Source organism: Triturus cristatus, chromosome 4_1, assembly GCF_964204655.1.
Source record: "Triturus cristatus chromosome 4_1, aTriCri1.1, whole genome shotgun sequence".
NCBI lineage: Eukaryota > Metazoa > Chordata > Amphibia > Caudata > Salamandridae > Triturus > Triturus cristatus.
In genome coordinates, this window is record NC_140585.1 from 860,614,833 (window position 1) to 860,631,650 (window position 16,818).

The window sequence follows — 16,818 nt, forward strand, 5'->3', positions numbered from 1 at the left end:
CAGGGCTTCTTTTAAACTGACCTCAGGCCTCAGCAGTGTACACATGCAATTGCAGAAAGGGCTGCTGGACTCTAAACCGCCAGACCCTATTATATACTAGGGACTTAAAAGTAGTTTTGACCCCCCTGCTCTATTATGTACTGGGGCCTTCTAGGGGAGGTCATGCCAATCATAGGGGTACCTTAACCCATAGTGTGCCGTAGTGCATTTAGGGGTTTTCACTGTATTCAAAGTGTGTTTTCATCATAGCACTAGCCCGGGGCCTGGTTAGGTAGAGCCCAGGGACGGTCAGCGTCTGTTACCACCAGTACCAGTCAGCAAAGAAATGAGGGTGCCCAGGGCACAGGATGACTTTGCAACAGTAATACTGTCTGGGTAAATATTTCAGCTCATTATCACTGGTTTAACAAGCAAAAACAGAAAAAAGTCAACTGATAAATGACCAATTAAGTTTGAGCTAGAAACAACATTTAATTGTTGTTAAAATCTGCAGTTTATGCAGCAGATGATGAATTATTTGGAAAATGGGATATCCATAATCATGCGAAAACTCAGCGGCCGCAGAATCGTATAAGTCTAGTGGCCGTGATCATAAGGCATGAAGTGCATTGATCGTCAGAGAATGCAAACAGCAGTTAAGAATGTGCACACTAAGCCGTTTTTAAAAGTCTGACTTCACAGGTGATCTTGGAGGGTGAAAGTGATTGTAAACCAGAATTTGGGAGAAGTGGCAGTTCATGGCCACAGTCCCAGAGATGAGTTACTGCGGTACATGAACTCCCATCTGATGCCCTCCTCCACACTGAAGCATTCTGCATACCTCTCCTGACATGAAGAGACCCCCCTAAAACACTAGAGAAGACATGCCATGGCATTGTGTTTGCATGTGAGAGGGGGAGGTGAGAGGGGTTGAGACGCTGCAACTTGCACTGGGTTTGTTACTGGTGGAGTTGAGCGTCCGGTATGGTGGAGGGTCATGGCTGCCACACCACTGCTTCAGCCAAAGAAGAAAAGACATCAGAAGTAAACACTGATTTGGCCATCCTATCCTCCCGAATGCGATTGCATATGTTTGGCGACACTGGCCAAGAGGAGAAAGATTGATGGAGTGTGGTGCTGGATTAGGAGACAAAAGGAGGATTGCAACGCCTGGCACACCCTTCTCGCAGTGGGTACGATTTTAGGAATATGACATTAGCTGGAGGTGAACGGAGCACTGAAAGTCAGCACAGTGATGGGAAAGCAGAATTCTAGAGGCTAAATTAAATTTCTATGTATGCCTTGCTCCATAAGAGGAGCACTGTGAATGGTTAGACCAGATTTTGCCTTAGAACACACAGCAAGACTGGTTGGGCCTGATGCCAATCTAATTTTGTGAGTGCAATTATGTATGTTTGGTGACATGGGTGGCAATGAGATTGACTGGCCTAGCTCAAACATACAAAATGGTATGACTAGGATTATTACACTGCAACTTGAAGACATGCACAAGCCCCATTGTGGGCACCCTTACCTCTAATTTTAGGGATGATGCCAATGTCTGTTTTCATCAAAGAACACGTAATGTAGCACAGAGTACACTAGATGAGACCTGCATGGAAATGTGCCCTACAGATCTCTGGAGGATCCACTTGAAAAGGTCACTCACTGATTCTGGCTTTTTGAAACTCCTCTGACTTTGAGCTTGGAGTTGTGGGAAGGTGTGATGCTGCTGCTTTGGGTTGGGGTCCTTCTCTCTTTAAACCCCATCAAGGCATGTGACATGTGACGGTTTAATCAACTGTTAAAGGAGTCAAGCTTAACAAATCTTTAGGTCAGATGGTAGGGACCTGTTATAAGGCACTTATTGACTTGCGTTCGACCTGACTGGTGACATTATACAACTTTTTCTTGACTTGGGTGTTGTGACTGATACAATTTCAGAGTTAAATATCACTTTAATACCTAAGAAAGTTAACTCTGTAGTACTCTGCCCATCAAGCTGCTTAATTGTTGTCCTCACTGTAGGCGTAAAGGCCTACATGAAGATGTTGGCTAAGCGTTTGCAACACTAATGGAATAATGGGTGCACCCGAGCAATATGGAGACAGATAGGCATTTAGCAAAATCAGACTGGTGACTTGCATGGTTGAAAAGGTGCAAAGGAAAAATATTCTGGCAATGTTTATAGCCTCAATGCTGACAAGACCTTCAGCAGGGTTGACTGGCCTCCTTGAATGGGTGCTGTAGAAAGTTGACCTAGAGGATGATAGGCTACTGTTGATGTGGGCTAATTATACCCAAGCCACGGTGAGAGTGCTTGGTCAATAGCGTAAGGCCTGAAAAAGTGTGACTGGGGAAGGGTACGTGCCATTGACGCCTATTGCCCTAGCTATGTTTTTACATCAGCTGTAGGACCTGTAGTTAGATGGATTGAGAGAGCTTATAGGATCCAAAGTTTTCATACGCTTTTCACAGTGAAAAAATGAATAACATGTTGCTGCCAGGAGAAGCAGTCTCGTTCACTGGGAACCTGGTACAAGAATTGAGATGGACAGTGTAGTTCCAGTATTGGATTCTTCTGAGCGCTTTAGCTAGATATGGCACTCGCTTCCACATTCACTAAGAGAGTAATCCCTAGAGTTGAATTTCCTAAGGACACAGAGGATCCTGAAATCATATTGTGAAACTAATCTGGGGTCTCTAAGCTTTCTGTGTCTATTCTAATGGGGTTTCTGTATACTTGTATGGGTGAAAAATGTTGCAGGCTTTACTTTCTGTGGTGGCTTCCTCTTTTCTAGGTCAGTGGGCGAAATATCTGCGATGATGGGGTATTGAGATTTAAATTGACAGATTGATAACTACGGAACCTCCTGAGGCACAGCCGGGAGTAGGCAGCAGTCAGCGCATTGGTCGCTCTTTTAAAACGTGTGGAATTGTTTTTTAAAATACTCACTCACCCCTCTCCTTGTCACACGATCTTGGTGTGCAGGTATCCCCTCACTCTGCGGAACCAGCGCCGGGAAGGGAAATCGCCGTCCAACTCCACCCGCCTTCCCTCACGCCCAAACAGGGACAAGCCCACTCTGAGGCCACGCCCCCTGCAACCAGTAGATAAGCGCGCTGAATCACGAGCGCGTTCAGATAACTACGGAACCTCCTGAGGCACAGCCGGGAGTAGGCAGCAGGCAGCAGTCAGCGCATTGGTCGCTCTTTTAAAACGTGTGGAATTGTTTTTTAAAATACTCACTCACCCCTCTCCTTGTCACACGATCTTGGTGTGCAGGTATCCCCTCACTCAGCGGAACCAGCTCCGGGAAGGGAAATCGCCGTTCAACTCCACCCGCCTTCCCTCACGCCCAAACAGGGACACGCCCACTCTGAGGCCACGCCCCCTGCAACCAGTAGATAAGCGCGCTGAATCACGAGCGCGTTCAGATAACTACGGAACCTCCTGAGGCACAGCCGGGAGTAGGCAGCAGGCAGCAGTCAGCGCATTGGTCGCTCTTTTAAAACGTGTGGAATTGTTTTTTAAAATACTCACTCACCCCTCTCCTTGTCACACGATCTTGGTGTGCAGGTATCCCCTCACTCAGCGGAACCAGCGCCGGTAAGGGAAATCGCCGTCCAACTCCACCCGCCTTCCCTCACGCACAAACAGGGACATGCCCACTCTGAGGCCACGCCCCCTGTACTTTCTCCTAGACTATATCAATGTGTAGTTTCCGGAAGCGCAGCGGGCGCGCCGAAGGCGCGCTTAAGGCAAGCTCGTCTGCGCTCGTCTGCGCCGAGTCCGGGCATAGGGCCGTACCTCCTATCCCTCAGACACCAGAGCTCAGACACTACAATGCTGAAATCCTACATAGCTTAAGACCTCCTGCCACGAACTGTTCACGGCATCTCCTCTCAGCTGATGACATCCCTCAAACTTGTCCCAAGTGTAATTCACTGCTTAAACCTAAGCCCAAAGCCGATTCAATCCACGAGTACCATATGCTCCTGTTAAATTGCAGATCCCTGCCGAAACACAGGACAGAAAACGCCCTGTTATTAGACGAATTCACTCCGGACGTTGTTTTCCTGACGGAAACATGGCTTACCACAGACTCCGATCCTGCCTTAGTTAGCGCTCTCCCCCCTGGCCTCCAAATTACTCGGCAGGACCGTCCTGATGGGAGAGGTGGAGGTCTAGCAATTATTCATAAAGAACAGTTTCAATGCCGTGTTATCCCTGAAACCATTCCCGATTGTGAGAGTCTCGCTTTTAGCATTAATTTCTCCCCGAGCAACTGCCTCTCCGGTACTCTTATCTACCGCCCTCCAGGTCCCCTTAACAACTTTCACCTTCTTCTCCCCCAGATTGTTGCAGAACGCGTTAGTACCTCGTCCAACTTCACTCTGCTAGGTGACCTTAACCTTCACTTTGACTCTGTATCGGATCAGACAGTCACCACATTGGTAGATGACCTAGCCGCGATACAACTCGCCCAATACATCAAAACCCCCACCCACGTGAAAGGTCACTTACTGGACCCGGTTTTTAGCAACTGCTCTAACTTCATAGTCGACTCACCTTCCCCGCTCCCCTGGACAGATCACTTCTTGGTGCCCTTCACATGGTCCACATCTAAGTTTCTACCGAGCGGACCAACAACTAAATTCATCCGATCTTGGTCCCGCCTCTCAATCAACGACTGGTCCTCGAAGCTCGCCTCCAATCAACCCCCTTACAATGAGGACCCAGGCCTAGCCAACCAGGCCTATGCTGACTGGATCTCGCAAACCCTCGAAAATACCCTCCCTAAAAATAAAATCACGCTAAAACGCTCCCACAAAACGGCTCCCTGGTATACGGAGACTCTCAGGGACAAGAAACGCCAGTGTAGAAAAAACGAAAGACGCTGGTGTTTAGACTACTCTTCAGAAAGCAAAATCAGTTACCGAGAGTCAATTAGCGAATACAAAACGGAAGTCTAACTCGCCCAGACCACCTATTTTTCCAACAAAATCCTCTTAGCTAAGTCTAAACCCAAAGAAATCTTCTAGATTGTAAAAACACTATCCAAACCCCCTACGAGCTTGCACGACAAAATCCTCAACTCACTGCAATGATGTAGCTGAGTTCTTCCATCAAAAAGTCAATAACATCTACTCCTCCTTTCTCCCCAGCAATATCCCCTCCCCAGCTCAGTCCAACGCATCCTTAACCACCCCCCTCCCTCAGCTTCATTTTATTTTGGACCATTTCCCTCTCCTGGATCTTCCCACTCTGGAAGCCATAGCTCAGAAAGTAAAAACTGGTTCTCCAGAAGATCCAGCCCCTCCAGACATCTTAATGTCTGCATCTCTAATCACACTGCCAATCATCAGGGATGTACTGAACGCATCGATCATCTCTGGCTTAGTTCCTCCGGCATGGAAACAAGCCATGGTTCGTGCACTACTAAAAAAAGCCTAATCTCGACCCGTCAGATCTCAGTAACTACCGGCCCATCTCCCTGCTCCCGTGGGTGAGTAAAATCTTAGAAAAATACGTCAACTGCCATCTGGTAAATTTCTTAGAAAATGCCCAATTGTTAGACGCCACCCAGACGGGCTTCAGACCCAAACACGGGACTGAGACCGCCCTCCTCATGGTCACGGAGGAATCCAGAAAAATCCTGGATCAGGGAGGATCAGTGGCAGTGATCCTCCTCGACCTCAGCGCAGCCTTCAACACGGTCAGCCATGACACCTTGCTGCACCGTCTGTCCAGCGTCGGAATCAAGAACAAAGCCTGGCGCTGGTTTAAATCTTTCCTGGAGGACAGATCCTTCCGAGTCTTTGACGGCGAGGCCGTCTCCACCAGCAGACCTCTGGGGTGCGGAGTTCCTCAGGGCTTCTCTCTAAGTCCCGCCCTTTTCAACATCTATATGAGGCCACTGGCCGATGTCGTCCGCCCTTTTGGGATTAAGATCATCTCCTACGCGGACGACACGCAGCTAGTGGTCTCACTGGCACAGGGAGCCAATCCTCCCACGTCAGGCGGACTCAGAGACTGCCTAATAGAAGTAAAAAACTGGATGTCCTCATCGTCCCTTAAATTGAATGGGGACAAAACGGAACTGATGCTCCTGGGCCCCTCCGACCCCCTCCTTTTCAATTCCCTCTGGCCCTCCGACCTAGGCCCCCCCCCCCCAGAACCTAAAGATAACATCAAAAGCCTTGGGGTTTGGTTGGACAGTTCCCTTTCATTTAAGACTCAAGCCACTAAGCTCTCGGCATCCTGCTTTGGCCTCCTCAAAATGCTTAAGAAAATCCTGCCTCTCCTCCCTATGGAAGCCAAGCAGGTAGTCACACAGGGTCTGATACAGTCCCGCTTGGATTTTAACAATGTGTTATACCTCGGCGCCCCAGACTTCACCCTACGCAGACTTCAGATAGTGCAGAACTGCGCGGCCCGTCTACTACTCGAACTCCCTCGCAGTCAATCTGTGAGGGCCGGGTTGGTTAAACTGCACTGGCTGCCAATTCATCAAAGAATTTGTTTTAAAGCCATGTGCATTGCTCATCAGTCCTTTTGGGACACAGGCCCCTTGATCACCCGCGATCTAGTCACCCATTACATACCCACCAGAAACCTCCGTTCTAGCCAAACTTTCCTGGCGACACCTTTTAGAATAAAAAAGACCAGGTCAGGCGGCAGTACGTTCACATATAACGCCAATAAGTCCTGGAATGCTCTCCCTCTGCATCTCCGAGCCAACTCCAACCACTCGTCATTCCGTAAGGAGTTAAAAACTTTCCTTTTCAACCTTCCCTACTAGTCCCTCTCAGCCACCTTATTAGGTTCCTCTCTAGTATCTAGTAGCACTTGGACGCCTCTGGGCAGCAATTCGCGCTCTATAAATGTACTTCGATGTTCGATTATATGCGGATGTTGTTTTCTGCTCCCTTTGATATTGTTTCTGTTCTCTTTTCTGTAACTTCGAAAACCTAAATGGTTTATGGGAAAAAGTAAACCTCTGTGGGGATCAGAAAGATGAAGGGTGACAACCAGAAACTGGATTAAAAACCAATACATTTAAAAGATTTGGATAGAGCCTTAGTAATAGAAAACAGACCTAAGAAGACAGTCTGTGAATACAGCAGTGCCTAGGGAATCCGGGGATGCAGAATAGTTGCTTACCGAACTGTGACGGAAAAAAAACAACTTAAGGCAGTGATTGTATGAAAAAGGCAGTTATTTTAAATCACAAATATTTCTAACTTACCAAAAGGAGGTGCAACTGACACGTGGAATACATTTTAACGCTTGTGAGTCTTCCACTTCGGAGCACACTCATTTCCATGGTTTGAGCCTTAGTCTCACTCATCAAAAGAAAATTTCCCACTTTAAAGCATGGTCTCGATCATTATGTTTGGATCTCTCCCCTTAATGTAGTCTAACAATTTAGCTGTGAGTCTTGTACCTGGACGCAGTGAATGTATTATTGGACCACAGTCAGTACCAGGGTGTAAACAATCACTTACATGGTGGATTTTACTTCTTGTCATACTTTGAGTCTTACTGGACTAGACACTTTTTCAACCCACCCTCTTGGTTAATGTCAGTGGTTTAATCACCATAACAGAGTCTTCGAGCTGTTAATTAACCATGAACTGTTTTGATAAATAACCCAGTTTGTCTACCATCACTTATGATGGACCTTGGCTTACCACAGAGGCGGGTATATGTCTGTCCATTGACTGCCAAATCAAAACTTGTATATCAGTGGGTGGAACTGTTTTTCACTGAAACCTTTTCTTTTAAAATGTGTTCCATACTATTAGAAGTTTTTACTGCTGTAGGATTGGAAATCGAGGATGGATTTTAAGGGAGAGAAAGAAGAGAGAGGAAATGACATAAATGTATTTGTAATGCGAACGTTAAGGTGAGGAAGATGATTAAAAAAGGAACAGGAGAGGTCGTGAGTGTCCGAACGATAGACAAGTAAGACATTACAGGCTAGATAGAGCAAAGGAAGAAAGAAGCGTTGTGGAAGAGAAAGGAATGGGAAATAGAGTGGGAGAAAGGAAAACGATGGAGGATTAGGTGACGACAGAATGGAAATGAGTGACAGAATGAAAGAACCAAAGTAAATAAGTGAAGTAGAGAGCTGGAGGGACAGATAGGGGAAAAAGCAGGAGGGAGTGGGAAGAGATTGACCGAGAGGGTGGAAGGCATGGAAAGAGGATGAGAGCTGAAAGGAGAGATGAGATTCACTTGATATTCTCTGTACCGTTTCATGGGACTCTCCTATAGACAAAGCAGAATCATAGTGATCCCCAGCGCATTAGTTTGTTTTCACAGATGTTTCATTTCACACTTTTACTACATACATTTCTAGTTATCCATCTTTTTGTACTCCACTACCACAAACTGGGCTGTGGACTTCAGCGTACTTGCCTAGTTCTTATTTTCTATTACCTGTCGTCCTGGACTCCACCTGTTACATGAGGCTCTGTTGTAAAATTGTAATTATTTGGAGATTTATAAAATGAGTTCCAGTTTAGTGATGCTAATAATAGTTGAGTACACAATTCACAGTTTGTTGTACCCTTTGAAAAAATCAACTGTATCGCAACCAAAATGTATACATATAAATTCGTAGATTGTAATGCAAAATAAAAGTACCTCGAGGCCCATCTACTCAATTCATATCTATGTCAGTTGAAACACCATGACTCTGCCGAGTCTCCAGTTCTGTCTTGGAGCTGCATTAATAGTATTGTCTCCTAATGCCATTCATATAAAGCACCTCTTTTTGTTTCGATAACATGCTGACTGGTAAATGTCTATGGAGATGCATTTCTCGATATAACACCCATCAATAGAACAGCACTTGAGAGGATGTTCTTATGTAGTCCAACTTATTTTTTATAGTGTCTTCATTCACTATTAATTTGTTTCTTCTTATATTTAGGTTCCTGGGCGGACAGGACTCCAGTTCATGAAGCTGCCAGAGAGGGACAAATTCTCCAGCTAAAGAAGCTGATCGATAGTGGATGCTGTGTGAACCTTGTTACAGTGGACTCTATCACACCTTTGCACGAAGCCTGTCTGCAGGGACAAACGCAGTGCGCACAGCTGCTGATTGCTGCCGGGGCACAGGTTGGTAATTCTGGAAGCTGAAAATCAAAATACTCTTGCAAGGTCAGAAACAAAATTTTGTTGTTGACTTTTTACAGAGGTCCAGATGAAGGCACTTCCAAACCGCCAAAATTGCACTCAAGAGCTATCATCTTGGTAGTTCCCATCACCATTAGTTTGCATCACTTTTCTTGCTCTCCAAAAAAGATTTTCTTGCTGAGCATTTATAACAGTATTTGTGCTTATAGCCTGGTGCTACAAAAGTCTATTTCAAACTACTCTCAGCCCTAAAATTGGTCTGCATATCGAGATACATATTGGTGATTACACTGGTGATCAAAGAAGTAATTCTAGCATCACATTTAGGAACCATCATTATTGGTAAGATTCTTTTCACGCCATTAGTGGTAGGATATCCAAGGTCCATTGTTTTTAGGTCTTGCCTAGGCAGCGCTTGCGCTGTCTCGTTGGGACATGCTGTATTCAGAATATGGGCATCAACCTCGGCCCACTTTTTGCCCAGCTTTTCAATTGGCTCCTGTTACTGTCTTATGTAAATGGTGGCTTTTTATTGTTCAAAAGGCTTAGTAGGCCCTCCTTAGTACCGCCTTTTCTGTTGTTAACCTCCCATGAGGAAGGACTGGTCCTCTTAAGTGTGTTGTTACTCATTATGTTTTATTTACAGTCTGTGAGGACTATTTTGTTAAATGACTTGCTCCTAATGCACGCATGACATGCTTTCTGCTGCACCATTTCTTTTAAGCAGCGAGGCCGTGCTTTCATTTGTGTTATTTTCTTTTTATTCAAGAATGATGGTCGTGCTATTAACGCTGCTCACGCCATAATATATTTTCATCAAAGCACTGTCATTTTAACACACGCTTTGTATTATTTCTTCACATGCGGTGCATGCTTCAAGTTCCAGAATGGCAACCGCAAATTTCTCATTATGCGCGGCTCGCCCAAATCAAACAACACCGTCAACGATGGCGCCCGCGGCTTGCAGCCCCTCATTCCCATCTTGTCCCCCGGTGAGATGCTTTAGAGATACTTCATGTACGTCAAAGGCAAACTGACCGAAAAAATCTCTGACTTATTCAGAGTCCGCTGAGCAGTCATTTTAAGTTTTTGTTAACTATTTTTAACTTTGCTGATGTATTTGTTCTTTGGTGTGAAGCCTGGCAGTCCCCCACACGCACGTCATCTAGATAGCAAGCGGCAGCTGTGACTTCACATAGATAGTATTGTAGCGACCACTTTGAAGCAAGTAGAAGCAGTGGCTTGGAATACTAGCTGTGTGATTTCATGTTTGAATCCAACAGAGGTGTCTGCCAATTTTTATTATGTAAATGGTGTTTTAATTTTGAGATGATTCGTACCTCGTCTTCGCGTTTGGAAGTGCATTGTGCAACAATTGTGCAATAAAAACAAAAATGTGTTTTACTTTTGGGCGAGGCACAGCAGCTCCAGACATGCTGCTACTGACTGCTAACTTCAGTTCTTATGCACTCTCTTCTTTGTTCCTTAGATAACAGGCAGCAGCTTCTCTTTATGTAGATGGTGTTGTTCCAGCTTCTTAATAGCAAGCTAGGAGTAGCTATAGTGCAGTGGCTATTCCTTTGCCTTGGAAAATATCTGGGTGGCGGGGCTCTTGGGGCGGGGAGATGAAGTTTAAATCGTAGCGGAGGAGTTTCACATAAGTGACCAATTGTCTTTTTTTATTGCTGAAAAACACCTTTAATGCTGAAATAATTGTGTTTCTTGGGAAGATTGTGCTCTGCTTTGGAAAGCACCTTGGAAACAAAACCTCCATAAATATGGAGAAAGCTCATAGACCCTTATCTCCTCCATGTTTTGTTAATGAACACAGATCCTTTGGTTTCCCCTCCAGTGGTTTTTGATCTGTGGGTGCAGCAGAATCACACAGCAGCCCTTTAACCAGGGACTACAGGTGGCCAATCTGCATGTGTCACTAACTCTGAAATATAAGGGCTAGTACCTGACTGCATCAGAGTCTGACGTGTAATGTTCATATATTTATAAACGTGCAGACCAAACCTGACAGACGTGAATTGAACGTTTGTCCTCACACAGGGCACAGCTGTGCTTCTATTTTTATGCAATTGCACATTCCAAAGTGCAGACATTTCTCTGAATTAGTGCTTGTGCTGCAGACGGCACAGCACAGAAACAGTAACCAGTGAGTTCCAATATATAATGTCTGCACTACTACCTCAAAAGAATTCTGAATTAAATATATGCTCTTTAGAAAGTGCGGTTCCATAAATATGGCCAGTGTAAGCACAGGTTTAAGATGTGGTGTCTGTGAAACCAGCCTTAGCAAAGACGCTTCAAATGCTTGTTCTGATTTATGATTGCAAAATGGGTTATATTTTGTCAGACTAGCTTGTTTTGAGAGACCCTGACCTTGTTTCTTAAAACTCTGCTTCCTACTTTGGGTTTTGGGATAAGAGGTGATTGTGGTTTTGTCCCTTGTGTCTATTGTGTAAGAAGTAAACGCCTTGTGATACCTTCACCCGATAACCCGTTTCTTGCTTTCTTTCTTTTGTTCCACTGGTGGTTGCCATTGATGCTTTGTGCCCCTCCCCAATTTTGTTTTCCCTAGTAATCACAGTTTTATCCTCCTAAGCATTGCATTTGGCTTGTGAGTTATGGTTCACGTCACTATTGTGTAAGTTATGGATTGTGTTCCTTGCCATAACTAGAGAATTTCAATTTTAGTGTGTGTTTAATTTCATACCTTTAACAGCATTTAACTTTGATTTTTAAAGTGAATTTCCAGGGCTTTGTTAAAACATGTAAAGATGTTATAACCAAAGTTAACCATAATTTTAGGCAGGGGCCAACCCTGGCTGCGCTCAGCCCTTGGTCGTGTGACTTAGCGAGTAGTCCACATGACCTGGCTTGTGGCCTAGCCCTTCACCCAGCTGGCCATGAAAATCTGTGCAGAGCCTAAGAGGTAACAGATACCAAGTCATTGATTGATTTGTGATGAAGGGCCTCAAAGGAGCTGTTTAGGGTTCTTATCTGGCGTTTTATTTTTTATTGTAACTTTTTTTTAAACAGTTGTGGCAAACAACTACTTTTGCACTTCTTTTCTTATGGGTTACTGATGGAAAAAGGCTTTCATTTTCTCCTCACCAAGTCACCTTATCACATTTGATCCTCGCACTCCATGCAGTAGAGAATAAACATTTTATGGTGCTGATTGGTTTCGTGCTTTCCTTTCTCAAGCACCCATGTAGGACTGCTTGGCAGAGTTGCGCCTTCCTGTGTTACTACACGCAGTCTCTCCCTCTACTATCTTCAATACCCCTATTTATGCTTCAACTTTAAATGTCATCAAGTGGTTGACATTCAAAAAGAGTAGTAACCCCTGCTCATTTTTTGTCAGGATGTGTTCACCCTGGGCCTTATGTGACTCTTCCAAAATGTTTTAAAGATGCAGGCACCGTAAACCACGCTCTGTAATCGACCTCGCAAGAGAAGCTTTTCTTGTGTGCCACAAAGCCAGATCTTTAAGGTCTGAGATCTCCATTTACAGACTATGAACTTGAAGTGGATGATAGAAGGGTAAAAGCTCCCTCATTCTATAGGATTTAAAAAACAATTACATTTAGGTCTGTGTTGTTTTTAAATTTGAGGTAAAGCAATTACCAAAAAGTTTTGGAATTTAAAAATAAAAAATACCTCACAGCTAGCAACCTGAAATTTTGTGAAATTATTCTTCTCCCTCTGTTTAATTATGTCCAGTGCATGTGATACTAAACACACAATGGGCAACATCTGGTTATTCAAGAGCGAAAGTGATATAAAACAATTGCCTAGGATCACACAGTTTGGTCAAGCAGAGAAGCCAGTATTGATGCCAAGTTTTCTGGTACCACACTGTGCAGTTTAATTCAGCCACCAAATGTACATGCTTCCCTACACCCACCTTAACACCTCCCAACTCCCTGACCACCACCCTGCCAGCATCGGTGCGGCCCTAGTCCACACCACGACTAAAAATATTTGGCCTCAGGGAAAACATTTGCGACTACCCATGGTCTATTGTAATTGTGATAACATGCAAATATGTGTGAATGAGACGCATAGCTGTTAAACCATTGACATGGCAAAATGTGAAGAAAATGCAGGTGAGTGGGTGGATTGTGTGTGGGGGTTGGTGCAGTGAAGGTGATACAAGAAAGTAGAAGTGTTAGAGAAGTAACTTATTTTTAATTAGAAAGTCTTCATCATATTTTTTGCACTCTGCATCATATCCATGTGGGATCTTTTGATGGCTTGTGTGCGGCTCAGTCCTCCTTGTGAATTTCCTAGTTCTCCCAACTGAACCATTTTGGCAGTTTGAATGCCAGGGAAAAGCTGCATCACAGAAGGTGTAACACACAATGCAGATTTATAGACCAGGTTAGCGTAATGGATGCTAATAATTAAAACACATGGGCACGTGCCTGTTTGGCCTAAACTGGAAGCCCAGGTAACTATTTGATCACTTTTCCTATTGGAGTCTCCGGAACAGTCAAATTCATTGTTTGCAAGTTTTAGAGTCTTTGCTAACTATCTTGTCTTCAATTGCAGGTTTGCAGTCTGTAAGGCATTTGGATTTGAATGGTCAGGCGTGCGTACCCACAAAGACAAGATCATTCTGTTTACATTCCTTGTTGGATTGAGGGTTGCTGGGTAAATATATTCACAATCTGCACCCTTTTTCTTTTGCAGGTTTGTGAGATCGTACTATGGATAGTATTGAACAGGCAAAATGTGAGTACAGACAGAACAGGTAATTATTGGAGTTAAACTGGTGCATCTTGTACATATATACATTGTAGTATAACAACATACCTTATCCATGTTTTCTTCCGTTGCAGGTTTCCCAGACAGTACTACACATATTTGATTGGGCATACGTGAGTACAAGCAGAACAGGTAATTGTTTTAGCAGAGTTAAACTGTGTTGCATCTTGTACATGGTAGTATAACAACATACCTTACCCATGTTTTATTCCATTACATGTTTCGCAGACATTACCACATACTTGAACGGGCATATGTGAGTACAAGCACAACAACAGGTAATTGTTTTAGTAGAGTTCCCTTGTTGTGCACATGGTATATTGCTGTATCACAATGTGCTGTTACAATCTTTACTTCTATTGCAGGCTGTATGGACAGTGCTACATATAAGTTTGGAAAGGCAGGGCAGAGAAGAGACAAATCCAGGTAATTACACTCTAAAGTTTGCCGGCGATGCCTCAGTACTATGTGACAGTTTGCATTCATGAGCATAGGCATCAACTTTAGCCATGTTCCTTTATTTTGCAGGCTTTATGGCACAGCAAGATAAAACTGGGAAGACCGAAAATGTTCAAGCGCAAAGCTGTAACTTCTGCAGAGTGCGGTGCTTCACCACAAAGGAAGAAATGTGGCCTTGTATTCAAGGAAGAGTGGATGAAAGAAATTGTGGATGCTGAGACACAGAAATTATGAAGCAAGGTTTGCGTGCAACTCGGGGAACTATTTCAACACAGTCCAGACATGGGCTTGATTGCAAAGCATGTGCTGAAGCCAAGATTGTTAGCGACTTTTGTACAGGGAAGAAATTGAGTGATGGCTGGAAACTGGGTTACATGAAACACCATCTAATTAGCAAAGTTCACTAGTCTGCGTTGGTGATATTGAGAAACAGAAGTGCTGCTGTCAGGTTTGGTTATGGACTGCGGGCAATGCTGGCAGAAACTGCCCGAGGAGATAAAGATTCTCATCAACAACGTGTTGCTGGCAGTCAAGATGAATACTTCAATGTTGTCTGTCCAAGACATCCATGACCACCTAGCTTTGCATGTGAAGATACCAGACAGCTGGAGGAGCAAGAACTATGCCTTTGGGTTCCTTGAGGCCATCAATGACGTGATGCACTTTGAAGCTATGGCGGAACCTCGTAACGCTTTGTATCACACAGTGATAATTGATGAGAGCACATATATTTCTGTTACAAAAATGTTCATCCTGAACTTCAACTTCCGACCTGTAACATCAACAGAGCACAAAACACTGTTTGGGAGCCTAGTGAAGCTGACTAATTGTAATGCTGAGGCTTTCACTATTGCTGTGAAGGAATTCTACGCTGCCAATGAACTGGACTTTATGAAAACGGTCATGTTGACATCTGATGGTGTGTCTGTGATGCTGGCTAAGAATAATGGTGTTGTTACTCGCCTTAAACAACCCATTCCTCATGTAGTTGAGCAGCATTGTGTCACCCATCGAGAAGATTTGGTAGTTGATGATGTCTGGAAGAGGGTTCCAATGATTAAAGATAGATACATTATTGAGGACTGTCTACACTGTGTTCTCCACATCTCCTGCAAGGAAGTCCAAACTGGATGAAATCGCATCGGTCATAGAATGTGAAGTGATCTCCTTTCGACCATTGAATGAAGTTCAATGGCTTTCAAGGCATTTTGCAATTGGTGCACTAATTCGTAATTATGAGGCTGTTCTTAAGTACTTTGAGCATGAGAAAGTTGAGGAGAATGTTCCAGTTGCTAAATATTGTTACAAAAAGCTATCAGACTCAAACTACCATATTTCCCTTGCAATACTTAATGACATTCTGGCCGAATGTGCATCTTTGTGCAAACTGTTCCAAAAAAGTTCTTTAGCTACTGTCAAAGCTGAACAGTATGCAAGAGCAAAGATTGTCCAAATTAAGGAACAGTACTTGGGACACTGTCTTTTGGAGCTGCACGGTAAGAGATCTGATGGTGTTGTACAAAGAAAGACAAGAGTGACAGTGGGCCTATTTTGTCTATTGTTTCCCTTCTATGTGAGCACATGCAAAAAAGGTTCCCTAAAAATGAAGTGAAAGAATGGTCACGTTTCGAATTCCAGACAATGGCAACACAATCACATTTTGATTTTGGGTCCGAGAATGTACCAAGACTTGTTGAAAAGTATAAAAATGTCTTCGTCATGGGTGATTGTGAAACACCAGAAGATGTGTTTGACAATACAGAAAATATAAATATGTGGTGGCAGAACATGTAAAGAGTGGGTTATTTACCACCTTTCAAGACATGGTGAATTTCTCTGTACGCAAAGCAGCTCAGTATAGTATGGTGTCTAAGCTTGTTGATGTCTGCGTGACATTTCAGACATCTAGTGTAGATTATGAACGAGGGTTTAGCCTCATGAACACTATCAAAAGTAAATTGAGAAATAGACTAGCGGAGAAGCATTTGGATATGCTGATGAGGACAAAAGCCTACCTCCTGAATGGGAAAGCTGACCTCAATAGAGTTTATTAGCACTGGAAAAATGGCAAAGATCGACATTGGAAGCAACCATGTCACCCATCTAGTGATGGCACTTGACTTGTGTGAATGCTTCTCTCCCACAGTCCATGTTTGCCTGAATGTCACACATTTCACAAACTATCTCTCAGGCATGATGTCCAGACATTACTCAGTAGCTTGCACATCAAATTGTAAATATGGTATGTTATTGTTTAAATTATTGTGTTTATTTGATCTTGTTTAGGCTCTCAACATTTCCCCATCCTATGAACAGTGCTGCAGTTGAGAATTTTTAGTAAAATCTTATAATGGTTCCACTGTTGGAGTCCTGTGCTTTTCTAAACCCGAAGTGTACTTGCATGTGTAACCAGTTCATGTCATGGCGTGTGTATCTAATTTGTAAAC

The 16,818-nt window shown here is 43.9% G+C and overlaps 1 protein-coding gene across 1 annotated transcript in view; it reads left to right on the forward strand.

The window, feature by feature from the left end:
* The window catches only part of ASB13 (ankyrin repeat and SOCS box containing 13), a 205,276-nt gene that overhangs the window by 57,370 nt on the left and 131,088 nt on the right, over window positions 1–16,818 (forward strand). Inside the window, exon 2 of the mRNA XM_085653572.1 lies at window positions 8,925–9,112. Within this exon, the coding sequence (XP_085509698.1) occupies window positions 8,925–9,112 (188 nt within the window). The remainder of the gene's footprint in view (window positions 1–8,924; window positions 9,113–16,818) is intronic.